We start from the raw sequence: 24,757 nt of genomic DNA, 5'->3' as shown, positions 1-24,757 counted from the left end.
CTGGTCTGTCCAAATCTTTCTTCTCCTCCACTGCTGAGCTCCCAGCTTTTAGCAGAAATTCTTGTACCATCCAAGTATGCACAGCCTACAGCTCTGCACTGCTGAACATTATTCCATTTCCATGATTTCAGCACAGAGTCATCCAATTCTTCCTTTACAACAGCGTCATTCGCCTCTTCTGGTGATGGTGCTCCCCAATTTGGTGTCATCAGCAAATTTAATTAGCACATGCCTCTTTTTTTGTGCCAGGGTCATTAATTTAAATGTAAAACTAGAGTCAATCTCTAGTCTGGAGGAAATCCATAAATGATTTGCCAGTTGACTGATACTTTTTCTTTCAGCACCACTTGTTTACATTCCCCTTATTGCCTAATTCCTCCCCACTCTACAATTCTTCTACACCACACAATCACTAGATTAAGTAATTCCTTCCCATGTGGCATCCAGGTAGATTAATTTCTTTCTCTAAGACATTAAAGAAAGTGCTGGCAAAGGCAACATCTTTGCTTAAGAAAAACTATTTCACTTTATTCCGCCTTCCGTCCTAAGTCTTTAACTTTTCAGTTAACTTTAAATTTAACTTACAGCCTCAAGCTTCACCAGGGGAGGTTTAGATTGGATATTGGGAAAAATTTCTTCACCAAAAGGGTTGTCAAGCATTAGAACAGGCTGCCCAGGGAGGTGGTGGAATCACCATCCCTGAAGGCATTTAAAAAACGTGTAGATGTCATGCTTAGGGACATGGTTTAGTGGTGGACTTGCCAGTTCTAGGTTAATGGTTGGACTTGATGATCTTAACAGTCTTTTCCAATCTAAATGATTGCATGATTCTATGATTCTATCCATTCTAAATTTGTTGTAAAACCCTGCACACTGTTTAGATAAAATTAACATCTCGTTGCCTGGATCTCTTTTCCTTTCCCCTTCTAAATAGAGGCGTGGTCAACCCAACTTACCATTCACATGAGACAACAGCAGACTGACTCAATAAATTTTACTGGAAATCTCTGCTCCCAACCCTGCAATTTCACCTACCCATTCTTTCAGCATTCTCAGATGGAGATTATGCAGCCTTCTGGTCCCAGTGCATGGAGGTCTGTGCTTCCACCTAATGCAACTACCTCACCTCACATCTGATGATGCACATCGGAATAATCAAGCAAAAAAAATTATTTTTTTTTAAGTCATATCTTCATTAATTTTAATATGCAATTCACAGATATGGCAGCAAAGCCCTTGGCTATTTCATATCCTTCACAATATTTACTGTCCTCATCCACTGACAATCTAAAATAATCTAAAGAATACTCCTAAAAATCTAGTGCTTAGATATGGTATTATGCAATTTCTAAAAGACATACAGGTAGCATGCATGCTGCCTCTTTAAGCTGAACTATTGAACAGAAGCTAGAATTCTAGGCAATAATCCAGCAGAAGATAGCCTGAGAACAAGACTAATAATTTCCAGTGGACCTAAGAAGGAAGAAACACTTGAAAGCACTATTTTTAAAAAAGAAACACATAAATACAAGGGTTTAGTGGATAAACACTATCCGGTGGGCTGCAGTTCAAAATTATTTTATATAGCACTACAAAAGGTCATTTTACAGGCATAGTCAGGTTAAAACAACTTGTCCCAAGATGGTTACTGTCAGTGATTCTATGATATGTTCTGGGGAGAAGAAACAGTGAAAGAAGGCATTTGCCTCAAGTGAGGCAAAACACTTCTAAAACATACATACTATATTTGTATTTATCTTGAAAAAATATCACACAAAAATATACACTGTGATATTATAGCCAGGACAGCATACAACCTATTACACTGCAATCAACATCTTAAGAAATAGGTAAGTCATCCAAGTTCATTACATGTTCTAAGCAATCTTAGCCAAGTACCCAAACCCAAGAACTACAGAGCTGAAACATTTACTACAAGGAAAGTGGTTCTTAGCGTGAAGCTTCAGGTTTGCCCTATTGTTTTTAATAGAACATGAGGAGTTACCGAACCTCTTTGGTTCAACATAGTAGGACAACAGAGGTAAGCTTCTTGCAGCTTTAAATTCAGAAATTGAAGAACATAAGCACTTGCAATCTAAGAAAGGATAAAACTGAAAGGGAAGTTAAACCCACTTTCATGCCTGTGTGTAAAATATGGAAAGTTGCATTAACTTCTTTCACTTCCCACGCCTGGCTGCTTCCTCTTTCATTCAAAATTTTCTTCAAAGGAAAATCATGGATCCCTTACAAGAATCCTCATATAACACATGAGAATTTGTGACCTGGGCTGATTTTTGCATACATACCCCAGACAAAGAAAATAAAATAACGACCAAGTAGCTAGACAAAGGGGAAGATAAGAGCACGCGTATTGGTATTTTTTTGAAGAGTAGACATATTTTCCTCCTGCCACCTAGTGACCAATTTATTCAGATCATAGTGTTTAAAATGTACCATATTAAATAGAACACCTTCATGACACTTCCTCCACCTCACAGCAATAGTGCTGCTAATCACATTATTCCCAGAGACAAGTATTGTACAAGTCATGTTGTTTGGGCTCCCTATAGTAAAGCTCTATAATGCTCGTCAGCAGAAAGCTTCAAGAGCTGAGTTCGCCCTCATTAGAGCTAAGACTTTAAACGCTGCCTTACACAAGCACATCTGGTGAACCTGTCACACACCACAACTCCAATTCCCCATGTAGCTGGCAGAACTGTAAATAATTTCACAAATCTTCACGAGCTTTTTATCACTTGCAGGATGCACACTTGTTATTTTAAATCTTATTGATCCCGGGTAGAGAGATTTCTACGATGCTTGATCTGTGCTGTCACTCGGTAGCACTGCTGAAAATGTGCCTGGTCCTAACTACTGATAGTAATAAGGGCTGAAATTACTTAATACTTTTCCTGTGTATCAGAAAAGCAATTCATGATAGAAAAAGCGTATCTTTGAGCTCTTTCTGCGCTGTGAAGAAGTAACCTGTAATAGAAAGGCCACGAAGGGACTAACCAAATTAATTTGGAAAAAAACTGGCCTAAATATTTTCTTATTCATCTATCCAGATCTATATAATACTGTGTGCCCCATAGGAAGGGGTTTCTCCTATCTGTCTCTTGAGAAAGTAAAGCTGCTTCAGTACAATCTTGACTTGTATCATTTATACCACAGATTCCTTGGGTTCCTCTCACTGACTCCACAGTTACATTTAAAACTGCAGGTGTCTCAGAAACAACAATTTGCATGCAGGTAATTTTTCAGCCACAAAACAGTCCTGCCTTTAACAACACTACTTGATACTGATTCACTGTTTCTCCTTTTCCTTCACTTCAGCACTGCTTCTTTTTCATGGGTCTTCACAGGAAAGAATCCCCAATTTATTCTGATTTATGTCATTCTTTTTATTTCAAAACAAAGCCTTTCCAAGAAGTATCTTCCTAAACATTATAATAAAACTGAAGAAAAGGAAAGCTGCTACAAGTTTGCTTTTACTACGTTTCTCTCATGTAGTTTTTAAATATCTAACTTCAGATAATCTGGCACAGACTTATCTAGCATCAATGCATTTACAGAACTGTCCTAGACTTCTAGGCACACCCAAATTTTACTATTGCATGGCAGAGGCAATGGTACTGTGGAACTCCATAATGCTTAAAGTGTAGAGAAGGGCACTGGTCTCACTTTGCAATTTTTACATGGAAGTCTTTACAAAAAACTTGGATTCCTTTTTTTCTTTTTTTTAAAAAAAAAGAGGTGAGGAAGAAGGAGGTGAGCCTGACTAACACTGACAGATCACAGTCAAGTCCATGGTCTAACTGAGATAGTAACCACCCCACCCCCCCACCCCCCCCCCCCAGCAACAGGCTACCATGCTTCCTCCCCATCCAAAAATATCAAATCAAGACAGCAAAAATACAGAACTTTCCATAATTTGGTGTCCTTATTACTAAATATCCCCATGATACATGCTTTGTCCATGAGGCAAGAGGAAAGCACGAAGTTTTCTTGCACAGGATTATTGTGGCTTTTTATTATTACCTGGATTAAATAACTAAAACTAAGAATGCTTCCCTTTGCCACCGACTGCACCATAACTCCTCCCCACCACATTCTTTCCCACTTCTTACCTTGTCATCTCTTCCTCTAGCTCTAGATTCCCTTTCGCGGCTGCCTGCAGCCTTTTCACCCCTGGATACTGCGTGTGCTCTTCCCACAGGCCCACGGGGCTGCAGCCCTGGTGATTCTTTCCTCAAAGGTTTTACATCTCGGTTGGAACGTTTTATCTGAGGTGGAGCCCTAACAACAAGCAAACACAACAAAAATATGCTAAAAACAGTAAAAAAAGAGCAACATTAAGAAGGAAGGATTCTACAATTTCATTAATTTCCTTAGTGCATTATTACAAAAGCTGAGAAGCCCCTAATTCTTGTCTCTCTGTATCTGCAAACCCAACAACATGTTTCTGGTTCTGTCTGACACTCAAAAAGAAAAAAATACAAATGGGAAAAAAACATTTCAACAGTGGAAAAAGAGAAAATTAACAATACTATTAAATCAGTACTCCTAACCAATCTTACAACAAACCAATACACACGTAACGGAAGAGGAAATAATTCAGTAAAAGTCTTCAAATTCCTTCTGACTCAAAACCAGGAGACTGTATTAGGCTGCATTCATATACACAGGTGCTACATACACAACTAGATGACATCCCTGGTTAAAAACAAACAAAAAAACCCCAACCAACAACAACAACAAGAAAAAAGCTGGCTAATAGCTTTGCTAGGTCCCAAAACAGAGGAGGGAGAATTTTAACACAATCCTCCTTCCTCTGACTTCATTCCCCTGTGTTAAAATGTCAAAACATTAAAACTGTATAGAAAGCAAAAGCAAACAGAGCCAAACTGCAACCACCTATACTTGTGTGCATCACCCACAATGTCTGAGAACTCAGCAGTGGCACGAGGAGAAAGAATGTGGTTTTACAATGAGATGTCATAGTCATTTTGCTCTAGGGGTTGGAGTTGTAATATAGAACTAAAATAAATGGCCAAGAATGTCACCTAGCTTTAATTAGTGTCCCCTATTAATTCTCCTACTCATTCTTGCTTTGAGTAATTCAAACTTTGCTAACTCCAAAAACAGTTTCCAGGAATATGGCTTAAAAAAAGAGTACATACTTAAACACACTGCTGGATAAAACTGCTACACTTTGCCTCGTATACATTTTCATCAAACTTAACAGCATAGAATAGCAGCTAATTTTCCTTACTTATTTGCACAAAATTTAAATTTCAGCTTAAAAGAGGGGATAAACTATTGCGGCTTTACCTCTATGAAAGATACAAGAATAAATACGTCTTGCACTTCACATAATATTAACAGAAAAATTCTGATAATAATTTCTACCATTCAAAAAAGTAATCAGTGTTAATGTTATTTTACACTTACATTCTTACAGTTTTTTGAAAAGTGAAGATCCATTTGTTTGATAATCATAAAGCACATAAATTTACAAATAAACTCAGCATTTCTTTCTGTTAACCAAGATCTCTCATTTTACTTTATTCCTTTGCTTATGTGAGTACAAACACTAAAATTCTTTGGTATTATAATATTAGAAAAATGTTGGCGTGATAAAGGTTGCAATTGTTTTTAAATCAGATTTGTTGTTGTCAGCAACCTGTGTCAGGCTCTGTTGGGGTGAAAATAGGGATTTCAGAAAATGCAGAAGCATCTATTTTGAGGAAACTATTAGCTAACTAAGATTACCTTAAAGATGGTTATAGAAGAGAAACACCATGTGTAACAGAACGTGTTCAGCAATAAACCTAAGCAATGGATTAAACACAGGTCATGTTATCTGTAGCTAGGGAGTGATTTCTAACCACCATGTCCTTTCAGGATCCTTTGGTTCTTGCTTCTTACTGACTCCTCAGCCACCACTGAATTTAACTGCATAAATAAACTGAAATGGAAAAATTTTCTCCCTACACATGAGAAAGGCAACTGTCACCAAAAGCCCACTTACTTCTCCAGCAGACTCTAGTTCCAGGCACTTAGCAAGTCACTCCTACAAGAGTGGAGGAGTGACTTTCTTTAGAACTTCAGCAATAAATGTGACTGTTGTTTAATTTTTCCCCAATGTATTAATTCTTTATTACAAATGACTAAGGGGTAAATGAAATGTGATTTTCCTGTTACAAATGCATTCAAAAAGAACATAAAATTATGGCAACCTAACTTTATTCCACCCACTCTGCTTAAGCCTCTCTTTACCTGTGTTCAGCTGGAACAGGAGGGGGCCAAACAGCAGGATCTCTAAAAGGCTCATCTTGACAGGATACAGGGGTATCTGCAGGTCCGTCCATTTTAAAACTCTCTAAAGTGGAGACAATGCTCTTAACTTGCTCATATTCTTCAATTAACTCTTGTTGGACCTTGAGAAATGCATACATTATTTAAAAATTGTTACCATTCAAACTTTTTTTTTTTTTAAATCATAAAACTAACTCAAAACATACACTGCCCTCAAAAGCAGGGACACCCAAGCCTTTCCTTTCACAAACCCCAGACGTATCAGGCTGACAATAGATCTTTAACAGCATAAATAACTGAATCTCTGTAGAGTTCATCTTCCTGCTTGTCAGTGTCATGACCAGACAGAGGGATCACTCTTCCATAACATGTGCTGATGCTGATTTACCTGTGCATATTGACATGTATGCACACATACACATACTTTTGTCTAGTAAGGGTGCTGTTGGCAGATCTTTTAACATATTTGCTACTATTTTGGCATAAAAGAACTTATCTGATCACGGTTTCCAAGGTCCTAATTATAAAACTGGCTAAATAATTAAAATATAATATTACAAAATTAGCTTTGTGAGGGGCAATGTCACCTAAGCACAAGTCAATCTTTCATGGATTGCAAAGATAAGAACAGAAATTGGGAACCTTAACACCATATAGCGTAAGTTCAAATGATAAGTACACTAAGTAAAATAAAAATGAGAGGAAATTATGTCTCAGAACAGGTAGCAGAATTATGCAGCTGAATTTTATACTTCAAGTTTCTACTGCCACTAGTCAGGGAATTAGAACTACTGCAATAATTTCAAGAGTATTCATTTGATACTTGTCATGTCAATTTTATTCCACGAAGCCTAGGAAAAACAAAACCTGTGTAGAAATTTGCTAAATTTTAAGTGATATGGCTTGTTAAAAGCTCAAGTTTTGTATGCTAAGGTCACTGGTTCTTAGTACACACCAGCAGCAAAAAACTGCATTATACATTCTTCTTAGAAGCACAAGCTTTCAGTGCACTAGCTTACGATGTGCTAGGATTCACCTGAGTGCACTTGTATTGCATCTTACCAGTCATCTGGTCATCACCTATCACTCAGTGATGCCTTCCATCCTGTGGATCAACCTCCATGCTTATGTTGGTTTTTACTTGCTTGAGGGTTGGTGTTGGTGCACAGCTGAAACTAATTAATGCATTGCTGTGCATGCCACTAAATCAGTATCGGCACTCTGCAGCTAGGATTACCTTAGGCCAGTGTGAATCTTGCCTGTTACAAGCTTGTAGCTGGAGCTAGGGACATCCTGAACCTTTCCACCCACTGGAAAGGCACATAGGCTCTAAAAGCTCTCATGAAGAAACACTACAGTCAGGGTATTTGCAGGCTGCCACTAGGCACACTACTGAGTGAAGGCTACAACTAACAAGACACTGCAAGGCTGAATCAAAAGCCAGGATCTGAAGTCAGCTTACAAGAAAGCCAAGGAAAGATACCAGGCACCCAGCTGTGTTCATGTCATGTGTCCATGTGAAAAAGAGCTGCGAAAAATACTGCCTGGGAAGGCTTCAACCAAACTTCACTTTGTGGCCCAGGAAGGCAACTGAGGACAGCATCAACAGATGTCAACAATTCAGCCTGAAATCCAGACTCTCTTTACTGTGCAGATTCTGAGTAATCAAGAGGATCAAGAGTATGGAGGTCTGCAAATCCAGCCTGTCTGCTGAGGTTATAACAGCAGCAAATCAGGAAACTAGCAGTACACAGCATCACACCTTATGACTGTTCTTCTGAATGGTGCTTACTGGTGAAAAGATGTGGCCACTAGCCTGAAATCTTCCTGTCTCCCTGTGTGTCTGGAAATGAATTGCACTGAGCACACACAGAGTGCTGTGTCTTGTCAGCACACTTTCAGAAACATGCCTCTTCCAGCCTGATTTTCACCTGCTCATCTCATTTGTCTCCCACACTCTCATTTACCCTCTCAGAATGGCATCTTTCCCTACCCGCCCCACTCCACATATTCAAAACAGCAACAGCAACCCCTCAATTTTGGTGGGGCAACTTCAAGACTGAAAGCACTATCTGACATAACTGTTTGGTGGGTAAGGTATATAAAAGAATGAATGATCAAATCAACAGTACTCTGTAACGAACACACATCACCTCTTTCTGGAAGCTACAGTTCTCCTAAAGTACTACCAGGTACATCCCCCAGCAATGTATCATTCTGCTCTGGGGAATTTTCCCACTACAAGGACAAATCAGGAGAGTTCAGCAGCACAAAGAAATTCTTCTCTGCTTTGAAACCTTGCTTAAGAAGAAGAATATACGTCACTGTTGTCAGCAAGATACCAGTAGGGATGGAGGCAAAGCGAAGGGTAAATCTCCAAGGCCCTGCACGGTTCTTGCAATACTGCATTTACTTCACCAGAAGCTCTACGTGCATCTGTACAAAAGGAGCCTTAGGTATAGGAAAAACTTGATTATTTCACAGGGCAAAGCAGCCTTCTTGCAGATGGGATAGCTCTGCTTTCCAAAGACATAGGATATCCAGCTCAGACAGGATTGCTCCTGCCCTGCTTTGCTGTCTGCTTTCTCATCACACAATCAGCAAACACATCCCCCATGCAAGAACTTCCAGCTGAGTTACAAATGTGATTGACTACTAACTTGGTTACTTCAAACTGTCTAACATGCATCCCTCCTGTCCCAAAATAAATCCAGCTGAACAGCTGCTGTGAGGTACAAAGGAATGATACAACATAAATCCTCCAGGGCACTGCTCCATGAGAGACAGCCACTTCCTACTCCAGTGCTCCAGGAATACAGACAAGATTCCTCCTACCAGCCTTCCAACACATGTGAAAAAATTGGTGGAAAGCAATTTGCTAGCACTGAGGACCAGAGTGCTGTCATTCAGCTCTCTGGACCAGCAAGGAGGATTGTGATATAGTGAGCCTTAGATTACTTGGAAGCTGAAAGAGACAAACAGCTGCTGGCCATCTCTTAGCCAGACCTGAGCCCGACCTGAAAAACAACCCCTTACTGCTTAGTCAGTACCCGGCAAACCAACCAACAACAACCCCTCTATGTACTCAAACAACAGGACCACAAAGGAAAACCAGCTGATAAATTCCTAGAGGCCTTAAAGAAACCAAGTAAGATGAAACAGGTGCAGAAAGAGTTTCTTGCAGTTGAGAAACAACCCAGATGCGAGCCAAGAAGGGCTGTGGTATAATTACAGAGGTGACTGAGCAGCATCTTTGAGCTATCAGTGCTACTCTGAAGCCACCTCAGAAGGCTGCAAACAGGAAAATCACTGGACTCACCCAGTCTTTCTGCCCCCCCATCACACACTTTCCCTGGGTGCCAGAGCCCTCACTGGGGCCCAGCTCAGGTTGCAGAGAACCTTAAGAAAGCTTTTAGGTTTCAGTAGATAGCATAGGCTGAATTAGCAGCTCATCATTGCCAAATAGAAAGATCTTGCTTCTCCTCACTTCTACCCAACCACACTCTGCCTCTGCTCTTCTGGATTCAATTCTGGCATCTCAATACAGTAAGCCAGCTTGATAAAATGGCATAAAATTAGTCTAGGAGGGTAAAAAGGACACTTTTGATGGGTTAGCAAGCCGCACTACCTTGCTACTCTGATCAGGTGAACCCCAAGACAAAGAATAGCAGGGTGCAGCAGAGGGAGAAAAGCTGGTGCAGCTGCAGGGGAGACTAGGTGGGGAAGAGCTTGGCCTCTCTGGGCACAGCAGGATGTTAACTGGGTTCAGCTACCATGTGAAACTGCCTTTTCCCCTGAGCCATGCTGGTATACCAGCCACCCCTACCTGCCACATCACCTCGTCCACAGAAGCAGCATCATGGGCACTGTGCGATGTTGGAAAGCCTGATAAAAAGCCTTTCAGTCCAAGGGGTGGTCCCACATCTTTGTTTTGACATTCTAGCCCTAAGGATTTACAGAAATGAATCAGAAAACACATCCTACCATAGGGGCTTAAAACACAGTAACCAAGAACTGAGTTCACTCTTAGTGCCTGTTCCAAAACCCATGACAGGGAGTTCCTTTGTATTTCACAATCCAGCAACCATTGCACCTTTGGCATCACCAGCTTTCATTTGCTACACCAGAGCTTATACTCCTACACAACTTCCCATAGCAATAAGCACGGGTATTTGTACCTTTGTAAATATAAATGTGTGAGGGTTTTTTTTAATATATCATGCAGGAATAAAACCAATCAAGTTTCTGTAAAAGTGTTTTCCAAACTTGAAATTACTGCCTGCAACTAGTATTAGTTATTCAACAAGCTCCAACTACTATTAGTTATTCAACAAGCTCCATTTTTAAAAAGTGAAAATAACGATTCCCAAAACAGATGCCCTGTAACCCAATCTGATCCCATGCATTCTAAGTATAGTTCCTGTAACCACAGTTCTTCATGAGCTACCTGCAGCATATTCCTTAATTACTCATGAAGTAACCTACAAAGTGTTAATAAAACAGGGACGAAGCAAAAAGCAACATAAGCAGAGATCGACTGATACCTGTTTACAATTTTTAGAAAAAGTAAAAGTCATCCTTTAGTCTTTATGCAAGAATACAGTGCACTTAATCACCTGCTCCGGTGACCATGGTGCCTTGCTGGCTGCTCTGAGCTTTCTGAGAATCGTTGAACTCCTGTCTCAACTCCGACTGAAGCTCTTGTGCTCTCAGATATTGTGCAACACAGAGCACACAGTTGTAACGTGCAGCAGGTTTTGCTCGACAGCCACTGGCCTTGTTGTAAGCCAGTACTGTCTCCCGGGGGCATGCTCTGCTGTCATTCTGCAGCTGCTGAACTGTCACTGAAGCAGCTCTTTCCTACAAGCCAGCTGTCTAGCAAAAAGACTGCAACGGCCAAGAAACTCTCTCAGAATAAAACAGGGGGAATGTCAACATAAGTAAAGTTCACAGTAGCAGTCATAAGAGTAAACCTACCTTTTATTGTTGTTAAGTAGAAAAAGAGATGAGTTGCTTCAGATTTTGAACCTTTCCAGTCCCAGCCTGCATTTACATGGATGAATATGCCTACATGTCAGCCAAACCTCAAAGCACAACAAAGAAGGAACTTTTTCAAATGAGCTCAGAGCCTAGGAGTGAGGATAACACTCAGCCACCCAAGAGCAAGCTGGGCACTCCCTGAATGCAAAACAAGTAAGGGTCTCAAGAGCAGGTCACTTTTGATATTCGCAAGCCAAGCTAATTATCAGATGATTGATGACAACGAATTTTCCAAAGTGTCAGAGGAGGTCACACCACTGCTTCGGTGGACCCTCTAGGATGCATCTTTTGCCCTTTTGAAATTCTGCAGGTTGTGCCAGACTAGTAACACAATCCCTCTCACCTCATCAGTGCTGAGTTTCAAGTCCTAGAAGCAGTATTGCATCAAGTGGAACTGAGCCAGTTGCTCCCAGAGGAGCAGATGACACGTGTTCACATTCCTCCTCCTAACTATCACCACCAAGCGCACAGAACCCTTGAAATCAGGGTGCTCAGTTGCAAAGCTGAAGTTGTCTGTGTGATATGAAATGCAAGCCATCAAATACATGCACAGAATATGATTCTGTCCAGACCAACCTGTAGAAATTTGAAAACAATGACACCTACACAAAGAGAGGTAGATCAAGAGTGTTTGGGAGTCTAACCTAAAATCCCAACTACTTCTGGTTCACCTCTGCTCTGCATTGCTCAATAAATTGCTGGAAAAACCTTGTGTTGTACACAAGGCAACAAAACAAATCCACCTAGCATGAGGTACCTCTTCATGATGGAGCATCCACTGTATAGGAGTGACCAGATAGGGAGAACAATGGTTCATAAAACAGGTATGAGTTGGTCAGCTCCAGAGCCACGGCTGTAACTATTCTTTGTGATGTTACTCATGTGAGTGTTCCTATTTTATGAAGGAACATGTACACAAACACCTGAAACTGAGTTCACTGCCTCAGAAGTATCCATAGGACAAACATCCTGTTTGTGTACTCTGCACAAAAGTACAGAAAGGAAGGGCATGCTTCATACTGCCATATCCCCTCAGCATTGGCGTCCCAGGAACTCTTCAAGAGGTTCAAGATTGTGAATGTGAATGCAGAGAGTACATCTCAGAAACAAACTGACTTAAGTAACAATCTTCTTCTTCGAGCACTTATCTATATGCACACCACTCCCAACAGTAAAAGCTCTACCTGCCCAGTGTCTGCTAGAGATTGCTGAACCCACCTCCAAAAGGTACTGGTGATACCTTCCTCAGAGAATGGAGAAACTGAAGAACCTAAGGAATAGGCTAGTTCCATATGCCAGAGGAGACACAATTTCAAGTGAAAATCAACTACATTCATTCCCTTAACCTAAGAGTTGCTTTGCTTCTTGTGCCACTTGCAAGAAGCATATAGGTATGGGAGTCTTTTGCTTCTGCATATCACTGGTACCGAGTGGGTTAGACCTGAATGTTGCTAAACTTACACAATATGTATGTCATAATTCTTTCATGACAATGATCTAAAGGAAAATCTAAATATTATTTTAATATTGTGAATGAGTGTTTCTTGTGATCCAACTTTCAGTTTAATTTTTTTCAGAACAGGCTGTCTGTCAGACAGCTACTGAAAGTGACTGACAGGTTGGATGTAGTTGCTGTTGGAGTTGGAAAGTAGTGCTAACATCCAGATCATCAGACTCCCTCTTAGTCTGTCTCATAGAGTGAGAAAGTACAACAATTATATATCAAGAGTCGGTAAGAAAGCAAATCTACTTCTATAGGTCTCACCAAACAATTCAGGTGGAGGTATGGAAAAGCTAGTGGTTCCAGGGCTATATCGTTTGCTCTCACAGCTGTATCATTTAGTTCCCAGTGCTATGGGTAGTCCCAATAATGAATGAGAGGGCAAACACCCTGTGTATGAAGCACTTCTCGGTTTTTTAATCACGCTTCTGGCTTTTTGGTGTTTGTCCCTGAGCCAAGACTGACACCAGTAACAGCAAAGCAATATTCTGACAAAGCTCATCTGCCACCACTGTGCTGGGAAGTTTCAGAATTAACATGAGCGCACAGCGTGACAGACGCTACCCCACCTGCTGCTGATCTTTCTGGGGACAGTTCTCTAAAGCATTTATGGGACACAGTCAGGGGCCATTCTGTTTTTACCTAAAAGGGATAATTTCTGAGACGATGCCAACTTCAGATCCTCTGCTAAGGAGCCAGCTGCCCTCCCCAGGGAATAATCCTGGAAACTGTGTCAATGGTCCTTTTTTACTTGAGGCTTGTCTCCAAAGCATAGCATGCATTCTGTGGTGCACAGGCTTCTCTGAAGCAGTTCAAACAACACACGACATCATGAGACTTGAAGTAACCTTCATAAGGTAAGAGCTGTTAAAAGGTTAATGGAAGAATCAATGTCACCAGAGGAAACACTAAATACTAGAAGTGAAGACAATGCAGTGATGCAGCTGCAGAACAAGGAAAGCCTATGATCTACCTTCACGTCAGCTACAAGTTTGGCAGGAACTAAGGTCACACATGGGGCATGAACACCTTGTATCAGCGTGCCCTGGCGTGGGAAAAGCTTGAGTACAAATGACCATCTCCTATACAACATTCAGTTTATCACATCATCAGAAAAGCTAGGCACTATCACTGCTGCTTGTACACACACATGCTTTGCAGACAATAAGCAGGCAGATTTCTGCTGTTCTATGATAAATACCTATGAACAGTACTGCATTACAAAATGATTGCTAACAGTGTTGTAACTATCAGTACACAAAATACTCTGTTAGTGCCAGATTTCAAGCACAAAACCATATCCAAAGCACCTGCTACAATAAAAGGGAAAAATTTGCTTCTGTTTTTAACTGACATCATTTAAACATACTGTATTCAGAAAAACTCTTCTTGAAACCATCTCTTCAGCTACTTACTGCAAAATTACATCTTTTATGTGAGTTATGTTCTTCTTTCAAAACATAATATTTATGCAACATGAATGCTTTATTCTGGAATACAGCTTTGTATGTTTATCCTCCAGTTATTTTATTTTTTTTATGGAACACATTTTGCACAATGAAAAATGGGACCACAAAATGTAAGGAAGACTCAAATACTGGAAGTGCTAAATAAGGATTCTTACACTTCACCGCAGATTACTTCCTTGGCTTCAGCAGTACTCTGTTTAGTAGGGAGATGCATATGTGCAAGACTGAGAAGAGTATTACTTGGAATTTTAGAAACCTGATCCAAATTTGCACACTGTAGCATTATAGTTTGCTACTCAGACAACCATTCTAGTGATGCTAACCCATCCACTCACATCTTAGTTTACTGGATATTAGATGGTCAAAAGATAGAACAGCAAAAGGAAGTCCTCAGCAAAACAGCTTTCCAAAGTATACAATCACACACAAACAAACCAGGGATTAGCCAATCACCCTGAGTGAAAACAACAAAAAATTGATTCAATTAGAACAAAAGAATTCCTTTTGAATACACCACAAAAATATTTTGCCATAAATATCAACAAAATATTGTAAAAGAAATGTTGCAAACAATTGAAATATACATGCTCTACATCTTAAAAGGTTTGGGAAGTATAGTGTGTTTTGCAAATATCAATTAATAGAATAAAGGCAACCTTATTTCACCCTACCTGTTGCCATTTGCCCTTAAGTGCTGGATCTCTGATCGATTGGCAATGTCTCTCGATTTGCTGGATGACACCCTGGTAATATACCATAGAAGAGTCATAATTCCCAAGGAGTGCATATTCTCTTCCTTTTTTGGCATTATCACAAATCTCTGCTAAATTCATCTTCACTCAGAAATCTAAAGGAGAATATAATCATCATCAGAAAAATGAATTTTACATGCTGTAGAGTAATTCAGACTGTAACACTTTAGTTTTGTCTTTTTCTCTCATAGCTGAATTGTATCTTTTCCACCCCCCCATTCCCAGCCAGTCCCCCTTTTTTTCAACCATTTAGCTCTGGTGTATCTCTTCACTAGCCTCAGGTTTCAGATCACGAATCACAACTCTTTTATAGTGATAAACCCCACAACTTCTCTTCTGCCTTTGGCCCCAATCCTATTTAATGCAAGAAAATTAAATGCCCTGCCCACGTTGAACCTAACAAGCCAAACTTTAATTTGTAGATCACCACAATGTATTAGCAGCCATCAACCCGTGAATCACAAATCACACGAGGCATTAAATTGCTTTTCATACTGTTGTATTACATACATGCCTAAATGTGCCAACCAGCATCAGGGAAGTCTGCACTCAGCACTTTCAAGACCCCTCACCCTAATGAGATTACGATATGGTTGAATGACAGCTCTACTATAGACGAAGTTGAGAGCTTCATTCTGTTCAAATATTCTTTCAAAGTACTCCAACATCCACATGCTGAGTTGTTTTTTTTTTCATTAAATTTAACATGTCACTTTGGGATTTATGGCAGAGCTAGCAATCCAAATTCAAGACACCTTAAAACAGTGATCCCAAAGTACGACCTTCCCCTAGTCCCCAAAACAATATAAGATTTACAGATTTTACTAACTTTTTTTATACAAGTAGTAAATCACAGTGTGACTTTAAGGCAAACCCATAGCCCAACTTTTCCCAGTAACCCATTCAAGAAAGCAGTATTAAACCACACAATCAAAACTAAGCTGTGTTGTTCAGCTAGGTTTGTATTTAAGGTTCAAGATTGAAGCAGTGCCTGCTCCTTTATCTGAATCCTACATGACTCAAAGTGATGTGGGATTACCACACAAAAAGAGCATCAATTCCTCTCCCTTGTCCTCTGACTCAGGATGGGTGGCGTCCCTGACATTCAGCCAGATATAAACCTCTGGAAATCAAAAATAAAAAACTACAATTCATAGCTATGTAATGCAGAGAGTTGCATTGACCAAGGGGGAGGAGGCCAGCTTGGGAGGGTCATCCAACTAGCTGCATCAAGGGATTGGCAAGACCAAGGTGGTGGAGAAAAAAACAGGGAAGGAGGGATAGAGGCAGACGAGGAGAGAGCAGGGCACAGGGCCTGGCGCAGCGCACAGTTCTGGCTGCACAGCAAAAACAGTCTGTGGTATGGGAGTGCATGCAGTAGGAGCAGGCAGGAGCAGAGAGAAGCCAGAACAGGAGAAGCAAATCCTAGTTGGTTGTAAAAACTTTAGTAGTTTTTATAGAACAGACAAGACAAGATCAAGATGGCATTAAGGAGAATGTATCTTATGCCTTTGTATTCCCTTAAGCTTAGCAAAATTCACACCTCTGACAACAAGTTAAATGTATATCCACATAACCTTCACTCTGCCCTCGCTGAACGCTGCCTATAGCAAACATGCACTCTGCCTCTCAACAGTGCCAAACTGATGGTCCTTACTGCTACCTGCAGCTGCACACCAGGTCTGCTCCGCCACCTCTTCATTCCTGCTCCCTGTAACTAAGCCATGGAAACCTGTTACCCTTACTTAAACCCACAGGCCACACAGCTTCCACATAGCTGAAGACTGATGACAAGAATGTGCTGCTACACCATGGCTGGCACTCCACCAAGCGCTGCAAGATGCATTGAAGATTTACTTGTCCTTGTGCCATGCCACACATTTCAGCTTCCAGATCATTCCCATGGGCTGTTATAAATTTCTGGGCAGGATGTAATAACGTCACAAGACAGACAGCAACGCTGTTAGGCACCATGTTCTGAAATCCAGTCCTGAGGTATGACTATACATTCTCCACCCCTACGAAATAGAGCCAGGATGGCCCTCTTCCACTGCACAATCCTGGAACAGGTCAATTGCCCCACAGAGCAAAGCAAGGAAGAAAATTCCAGAGTTATGAGGTTTTGATTTTTGGATTTATCCACTTTTTGTGTGCACCCATTTCTATTACCAGAGTCTAAGCAATGCATTGAAGCTGTTCCTTTCTCAAATTGTTCTTACTGCTTGGAAGCTTTTCTTTACAATTAATCTAAACCTGCCCTCCTTAGTTTAAGGCTGTATTGTTCCTGTAAGCCAGATTCAACCAGTTTCAAACACCTTCCTCTCCCTTGATTGTGTTTTCACTTAAAATAGTACAATGATCCTATTTTTAATTTTCTCTTCGAAGTTAAAACTTATTAAAATAGAGAAATGCAAAAATATGACAATACCTTACCTGGAAAAGCATAAACTGCAATACTGACTGTAACATTATCAGCAGAAGAAAAAAGCATTTTTTTCCCTGCATGACATGCAATACTTATTAGATGCCTACAGAAGTCTATTTCTAACTGAAATACAGACTATGTTTCTTTTTCATGTTCTTGATGTATTTTATTTGATTTTTTAAAATGAACTGCAAAAAAATTTAAGTCTTTCCTGCTGTATTAGAAAGATTATCCCTTTTATTTTGGACTTCGGTGCAGAACAACTGGTCTTCATTTGTGGTAATTAACTGTCCCTGTTCAGAAGCAATCGCTGATGCTGCAGACAATTATCAGGCATTACGTTCACATGTCAAAAACAACATTTTAACTGATTGCTGTCAGATAAAAAACAAACAAAAGGCTTGCCAAGTTCCACAGCCAAATTTATCTTTCCCTGTTAACTTGGCTTTGCTTAAACTTGCAGCTGTGGTCCCATGGACTGCTGTGAAAGCTAATGATCATTACCTCACAGGATCACAACTCCTGTTAAAATATATGTATATAAAAGTAAGAACGAGGCTCAGTTCCAACAGATTTGGATTGAAACTACATTTAAATGGCTTCTTGAAACAAAGACAAGAAGTGTGCTATGCCAGTGCTCTTTTTTTTCCCTTTTGCTGTATGCATCAGCAGCAACAAGAATGGCTGCAAACACAGCAGCAGCACTAGGGGTTGCAGCAGGTAATGTCATTGGAGTGTTCACTCCCTGTTTGACATGTCACTTCAAAGCAGCACACACACCAGATAAAGCATACACACCCACTGTGGCACGAAACCCAGCACTGAGGGATCTTTCAATTCAGTTAAGCGCTTTCTGTTAATTGTTTTTTGGCTTCTTTGCATTGAAACTCTGTTTTGAAACAGCAGACATGGAGTTAATGGGGAAATGTGTATGGAAGCGGGAAGGAGAAGCAGCATGCACACAGGCCTCAAACTATTTCTGTGTGGAATCTTCCAAGAGCTAATTTGAAACAGAGAGTTGAATGTTACTTTAAATGCAAGTGGGGAAAAAAATATCTTCAAATGAAGACATTCATCACAAGTTAACAGTAAACACAAATACATAAGAAACCACGAAACAGTTGGCCAGTGTTTTAATTAGAGATAACATACTATTGCACCAAACAGAAAACACCCTGGAGAATGAAATGCCATTTTCAAAGCCTTTGAACTACAATTTTCTGAGGAACTAGAAAGAGAAGAAACAGAAATGGCTGTGCTATCCCTAAAACTGGCTGCAAAATGTATCCTTCCCCAGACCACCTCCTGTACCAGCTTCAGGCATATCCACAGGGTCGCACCACCACTATTCAGGATAACAAGGTGTTCATCGGCTAGGCTGGGTAACAGAAACAAAACCAACCAACAACAACAGACACTATGGGGCACTCCAGGGAACGTAACTGTACACAGGCAATTTAGGCAGTGAGAGGTTTGCTAGGCTCTCCATCTTAGCCCGCTGGACCCAGGCTGGCTTCACACATCACTCTTCTCTCTAGCACAGTCTCCAGGGCTTCTGGTATTAGTACCACACCAAAGCCCAAGCTAGTGTTCAGGTGGCACCAGCCCTGAGGTGACTGATCCCTCCTCTGACAGGACGCAGGGCTCAGATACCTGAAGGATTCTGCAGGGCCTGTCCAGACCTCAACAAAGTGGAACTCTGCCCAAATCAATAATCCCTCTGGCCATTTGTGCAGCCACTGGCTTTTCTGCACATCACACGTGTAAGCACTTCTGGTTGAGCAAACATGCCACCGAAGGCTCCCAAGATGGGTCTGTGCAGAGCCAGCTTGGGTTCAAAGTGTTTATTAGGTCAGTTTCTGTGCCAAGAAAGGCAGTTAAACTGCTTCTGCACCTGATCCTGAGTGCGGCATATCCATGTTCTCACAGCACTGCAGCTCACGAGCCCTGCCAGACCATAATCAGCTCTACAACAGTTCAGTTCTGGTGCTGCTACATTCCTAGTACAGCCAATCTGCAACCCAGATAAACTTTCCATGAATAATTGCAGGTTTAATGGACTCACACGTGTTTATAACCCTGACTCATATGATCAGAATTTAGGCCTGAATACTTTTCCATCCTTTGAATTCCCCTCTGAATTCCAAAGAATTGCCTCTTTAGGACTATGAATGTGGTTTTTTTAAATTAGAATTCTGTTTTTAAATTGTTCTACAAAATACTATATATATTCTTTAAATATACATTTATATGCATATTGCTGCTAGTGCTACAGGCATCAAGTCTTCAGATTTCAGCAAATCCCTAGAAGAATCTCAATTATTTACACAGAAAACTAGACAAAGGCCTGTTGTTGTTTCCCTGTCTTCCATTGGCTTTTCAATCTTGAGATAAAACTATTTAAACTGAAAGAGGGTAGTTTTATATTAGATATTAGGAAGAAATTCTTTACCGTGAGGGTGGTGACACAGTGGAAAAGGTTGCCCAGAGAAGCTGTAGATGCCCCATCCCTGGCAATGCTCAAGGCCAGGCTGGATGGGGCTGTGAGCAGCCTGGTCTAGTGGAAGGCGTCCCTGCCCAGGGCAGGGGGGTTGGGACTAGACTGTTGCCTAAACTCTGGAATTATCAAACTAGGATTTAGTGTTTAACTATATGTTAAACAAATCTGTGCACAGAGTTTTAGGTCAAGCTGACCCTCTAAAGTCGTCAAAATTGATGAATGAAAGGACTTCTAATCAAGGGAGTCAACCTTGGGAAACAAAGAACAGATAGTGAAAAGAACACCATTATCTATATTATGCAGAAATATACAATAATATATATTATCTCCAAGTGAGAAAGTTCTGGCCAAATGAAGAGACAAGCAGATAAGGTGTCACAATACACAGAGAATTAGTAAACAGGACAAAGGTAATTGTCATAGCGAGAAATCGCGACCTCCAACTCAAATAGCTCTCCCGCAAAAGAGGGCAAAACCCCACTTGGGGAGCATGTGTAGTTAGTTAAAAAACTTTAGTGCTGTCTGAGGATGCATACTAATTTCCATTAGAAGCAAGAAACTTGTAACCAATCCTCTGTGTAAATGAAAATGAATATGTAATGTACTATGAATATGCCAAGTACTCTATTGTATATAATGTGTGCCCTCGAGTCACTTGGTGTGCACGTTAGGAGGAAATATGCCTTCTGCACCCAGCGTTGCAATATACCACTGCCAGCTTTCTAAACTATCATTTGGTTTGGAGAGTTTTCTTACTTACAATTTTCGGTAACAAGATGATCTTTAAGGTCCCTTCCAATCCAAACCATTCTGCGATTCTATGATTGTCAATAGCTCAGGGCAGGATCCATTCCTCTCCATCACCTGCTCATAAGCCCAAGTCTCCAAGAGCAAAGCACCCTGGAAGCATGCTGCAGCAGCAATGATCACTTCTGCACCTGGCATGTACCAGGAGCTGCAAGAAGCCTAAGCCTGCCTAGGATGTATCTGACATGGGAGTAGGTGGAATGAAAAAAAAAAAAAAGAAACTGCAAAAAACCCTTCAACTGCAATAAAAATCAAATATCCATTGGAAAGAAACCTATGTCTGTGACATTTGAAACTGTATAAGGAATAGACATTCAATATTCAGCATACACAAGGGAGCACTAATGCATTGATGCTTTTAAGATACAGATTTTCAGTAAGAAAAAAATAACTCCCTCTAATATGCCAACCATAAATATGTATATTTGAAATACGGTATGGAACACAGGAACTGTAATTTTATTCCCCCTCATGCCTGTTGGAGAATACAAGATAAAGGATAACACTATAACTTGTCATCAGAGGACACGGAGAAGGGAAAGAGACAAACAGCAACACTGCCATCGTGACAGAAACGTGGGCACAATAGAAATGAAGCAGAATTATTCTAAAAGGTAACACTACGCCTGTGCACGTAAAGATGACCTAGGGCAAGAAGCTCAACAGAGCCTAAGTGCAGTAGGTCACATGAAACTGCGAACTATGAAGTAAACTCGTTGGGGAAACTTTCTAGGGCCACCAGCTCCTGGCTTTCTTTGACCACTGCCTCCTCCATCTCCATTTACCCAGCCTCCCATCTACTCTGCCTTCTGCACAGCCCTCCCCTTGCATCTGCTCAGCCACTCTTTCTCCAGCAGATCTTTCCCCTCTCATCGGTCTGCTTCTGTTCCCATGTGCCCCCTTCCTTGTATGCTTCCACAACCTCCAGCAGAGCCCTCTCCACTCGCACCCACACAGCATCCGATCCTTTCCGTACCGCCACCCAGCCCCGCCCCTGCATTCCCTCCTCCCGCAGCACGCCGCCCCCTGCAGCCCTCCACCCGGCCTGCCGCATGCCCAGCCCCGGCTGGCACAGCCCCCCTCGCATCCCGCCCGTCCTCCAGCATCTTCCTCCTCCTCCTCCTCCTCCTGCACCACCCCCGCCCCGGTCCGCCCCGCACCCGCCCCTGCGCCCACACCCCGCAGGCACCGCGCTCCCCCGCCACGCTGCCCCTCCCTCCAGCCCCCGCCCCCGGCAGCGGCAAAGGGCCAGCCGGGCCCCCCGCCCGCAGCGCTCCGGCCCCACCATCCCCTCAGAGGCGGCTCCGGAGAGACAAATCCCCTCAGCGCCCTCGTTATTCGCCTCACAACAGTCCCCTCCGCGGGGGCCAGCCGCGGTACCCCTTCCCCCCCAGCCGAGCGCACTGGGGTTTGTAGTTCCCACCCGCCGCCTCTCCCCTCAGTCCCCAGCGCCCGGCGGGGGGCGCGAACTACGCTTCCCAGCAGGCTCCGCCGGGCGCTGCCCGCCGCCAGCCTCTCGCCGCTACTCCCCCTCTCCGTCCGCCACCTCCCTCAGCGCGGCGGGACGGCGGCCGTTGGGCCGAGGGCCGAGCCGCCGCCCGCCCCGGGCAGCGCCGTGAGGGGCCGCCCTGTAGCCGGGCCCTGCCGTTACCTGGGAGAGCCAGGGTGCGTGTCCGCGGGCGGGAGCGGAGCGGGGAGGGGGGGCGCAGCGCTTCTGCTCTGTCAGAGCGGGGTGGGGGGGGGTGAGGGGACCGGGGCGGGGGGGGCGCGCGCGCGCGGCGACGGGTGGTTGCCGGGGCGGGTGGGGGGTGCGCGCGCGTGGCAACGGGCGGTTGCCATGGCGGCGGCGGCGGGGCGCGGGGAGGGGGGGGCGCGGCGTCCCGCTACCCCGCCCCCCACCGGGAGCCCGCCGGGCCCTCGGGCGGTGCCGGGCCCGCTGCGGAACGAGCTGGCGGGCGGCCAGGCTGCGGCCTCCCCTGAGCGCCCCTCGGCCTCGCCGCGGCGGGAGGAGAGGGCGGCGCTGTCCCGGCGAGCTTCACACAAAGGGACATCCCGCTGCACGGCCGGGGGCGGCAGCGCCCGCCTTCCGGCGGTGCCCGGGGGATCTGTGCCCGGGAGCTGCCGGGCGGGGCGCAGGGCGAGGGCCAAGCGCGGCGGCGGGCGGCCCGGCGGCGGGGGCCGGCTGCGGGCTGGGCGGGGGCCGGCGGCCGGACGCGCCTCCGGTACGAACCGTCCCGCTTCGCTTCAGCGGCGGGAGGGGCCGCCCGCCCCCCGCGGGGGCGCGCACCGAGGCCGGGCACCGTCTCCGCTGGCGGGTGTCGTTGCTTCAGTGTAACGGTGACGGGACAGATGCAGGGATTTGCCTGTGCCCGGACCGCAGCCGTGCCCGGCACCGCCCGGTGTGTGTCGCCGCCGACAGTGAGCGTCGCCGCCGCTTCTCCAGCGTGTGCCCCGCAGCGAGCGCGGGCAGCCTGGCCCGCCAGCGGAGCGGTGCGGGTGGGGACCTCTGAGGATGGCGTTTCACCGTCAGTGCAAGCCAGCCCGTGTCCGTATTGCCACCGAAAGGGGCGGTCCTGCCTGCCTCTCTGACCGTGGCTGTGCTTTCCTGTTGGTTATTTACACCGCAGTAACACGTTGCCATCTGGAGAGGCGAGCGTGCTCTCTGATCTGGTGGAAAGCCAGTCATGCCCCTCCGAAACATCGCCGGAGCTCAGCGGGATCGCGTTCCAGAACTGGCCGATCCTGCAGAGCTGCCGCAGGCACGAGCGAGGCGGAGGAGACGGGGAGGCAGGAGCGGGCAGCCCGCAGGTCCCAGCGGATCTGAGCTGACTGCCTGCAGCTGCACCGCTGCAGTGAGTCCTTACGGCTGGAGCTGCCCTGTGACAGCTCTGGGAGTGTCCCACTGATGGTGATCTTGTGATGGCTCCCAAGAATGCCACGTGATTTCTCCCGAAAATGTCAATTGTCGTTACCTTAAGGTAGCAGCGTGAGGTTGTATCTCGCAATAGGGTTCTCAGAAACGTTTAGCTGACACAAGTGAAAGAGCAGGGATTGAAACTAAAAGCTCAGTGTGCCTCTTAAACAATACAGCATGTGTGAATGTGTCACTCGTATATCTACAGATCTTGCTTCCCTCAAAATCATGTGGAGATTCTTATGCCTTTGTGCGTATTTTAGAACTGGGGCCAAAATCGTGATGAATTCGTAACAGCTGCAACTCCAGCTTCCCCTTTTCCACATTTCTTCGAACTTGCCTGCCCATGACATCAATTCCTGCTGGTTTTTCGCATACGCAGAAGCATAGATGCTGTGCAGACTCTACAGAGCTCAACAGTTCTTGGGGAGATCAGATCATAAGCAGCCTGCTCCCAGCACTGCTATAATGTCTCTTCCCACTAGACTATATACCTCTTATCGCATTAGGTGACACAGAGAAGGCTGGTTATTGAGTCATAATCCCTGTATGTTTGGTTAGGGACTTTTTTTCCCCATCCATTTTTTTTAGTAATTCTTGAGTCAAGTGGAGCGGCTTCACAGTGGAAGAGGGTACCCATACTACTGCTGTTCTCCCTTTGAAAAGTAGTTGCTCAACAACAGAGCAATAGCAGCGTCACCCTAGTTAGACCTCTCAGAGGGAAAGCATTGGTCTGCGCGGTTTGGCAAGATCTACTACATGACTGGGTCAGCAGAAAGAGAACCACATCTCCAGGTTGCTAGTCCTGCACGCTAGGTTTATGTAAGGATCATAGGATAATTCAGGTTGGAAGGGACCTCAGGAGGTCATCTAGTCCAGCCAGGCAGTCAGTAGTTCATAAACTTGCTAATAAGGTAAATGAATGGTTGTGAGAGTGAAATTTCATAGCCTTTCCTGTTGCTGAAGTCAAACTCCAGCAGATCTGGCTGAAGCAATGCAAAAAATACTGCTTCTCTGACCATCTATTC

General features: G+C 43.7%; 1 protein-coding gene across 4 annotated transcripts in view; it reads right to left on the bottom strand.

The window, feature by feature from the left end:
• The window catches only part of KATNAL1 (katanin catalytic subunit A1 like 1), a 37,913-nt gene extending 15,366 nt beyond the window's left edge, over positions 1-22,547 (bottom strand). The window contains exons 1-4 of one of the 4 annotated variants that reach the window (XM_040583362.1): positions 22,467-22,547; positions 15,003-15,178; positions 6,283-6,443; positions 4,131-4,299 (exon numbers count right to left, since the gene is read on the bottom strand). In XM_040583362.1, coding sequence (XP_040439296.1) covers positions 4,131-4,299; positions 6,283-6,443; positions 15,003-15,164 — 492 coding nt within the window. In that variant the 5' untranslated portion in view covers positions 15,165-15,178; positions 22,467-22,547. Of the gene's footprint in view, positions 1-4,130; positions 4,300-6,282; positions 6,444-15,002; positions 15,179-22,100; positions 22,158-22,466 lie in introns of those variants that run through there. The other 3 variants (XM_040583363.1, XM_040583364.1, XM_040583365.1) reach the window with 3 other exon arrangements.
• Positions 22,548-24,757: the final 2,210 nt, after the last annotated feature.

Source organism: Falco naumanni, chromosome 2, assembly GCF_017639655.2.
Source record: "Falco naumanni isolate bFalNau1 chromosome 2, bFalNau1.pat, whole genome shotgun sequence".
NCBI lineage: Eukaryota > Metazoa > Chordata > Aves > Falconiformes > Falconidae > Falco > Falco naumanni.
This window is presented reverse-complemented; position numbering and strand designations above follow the sequence as displayed.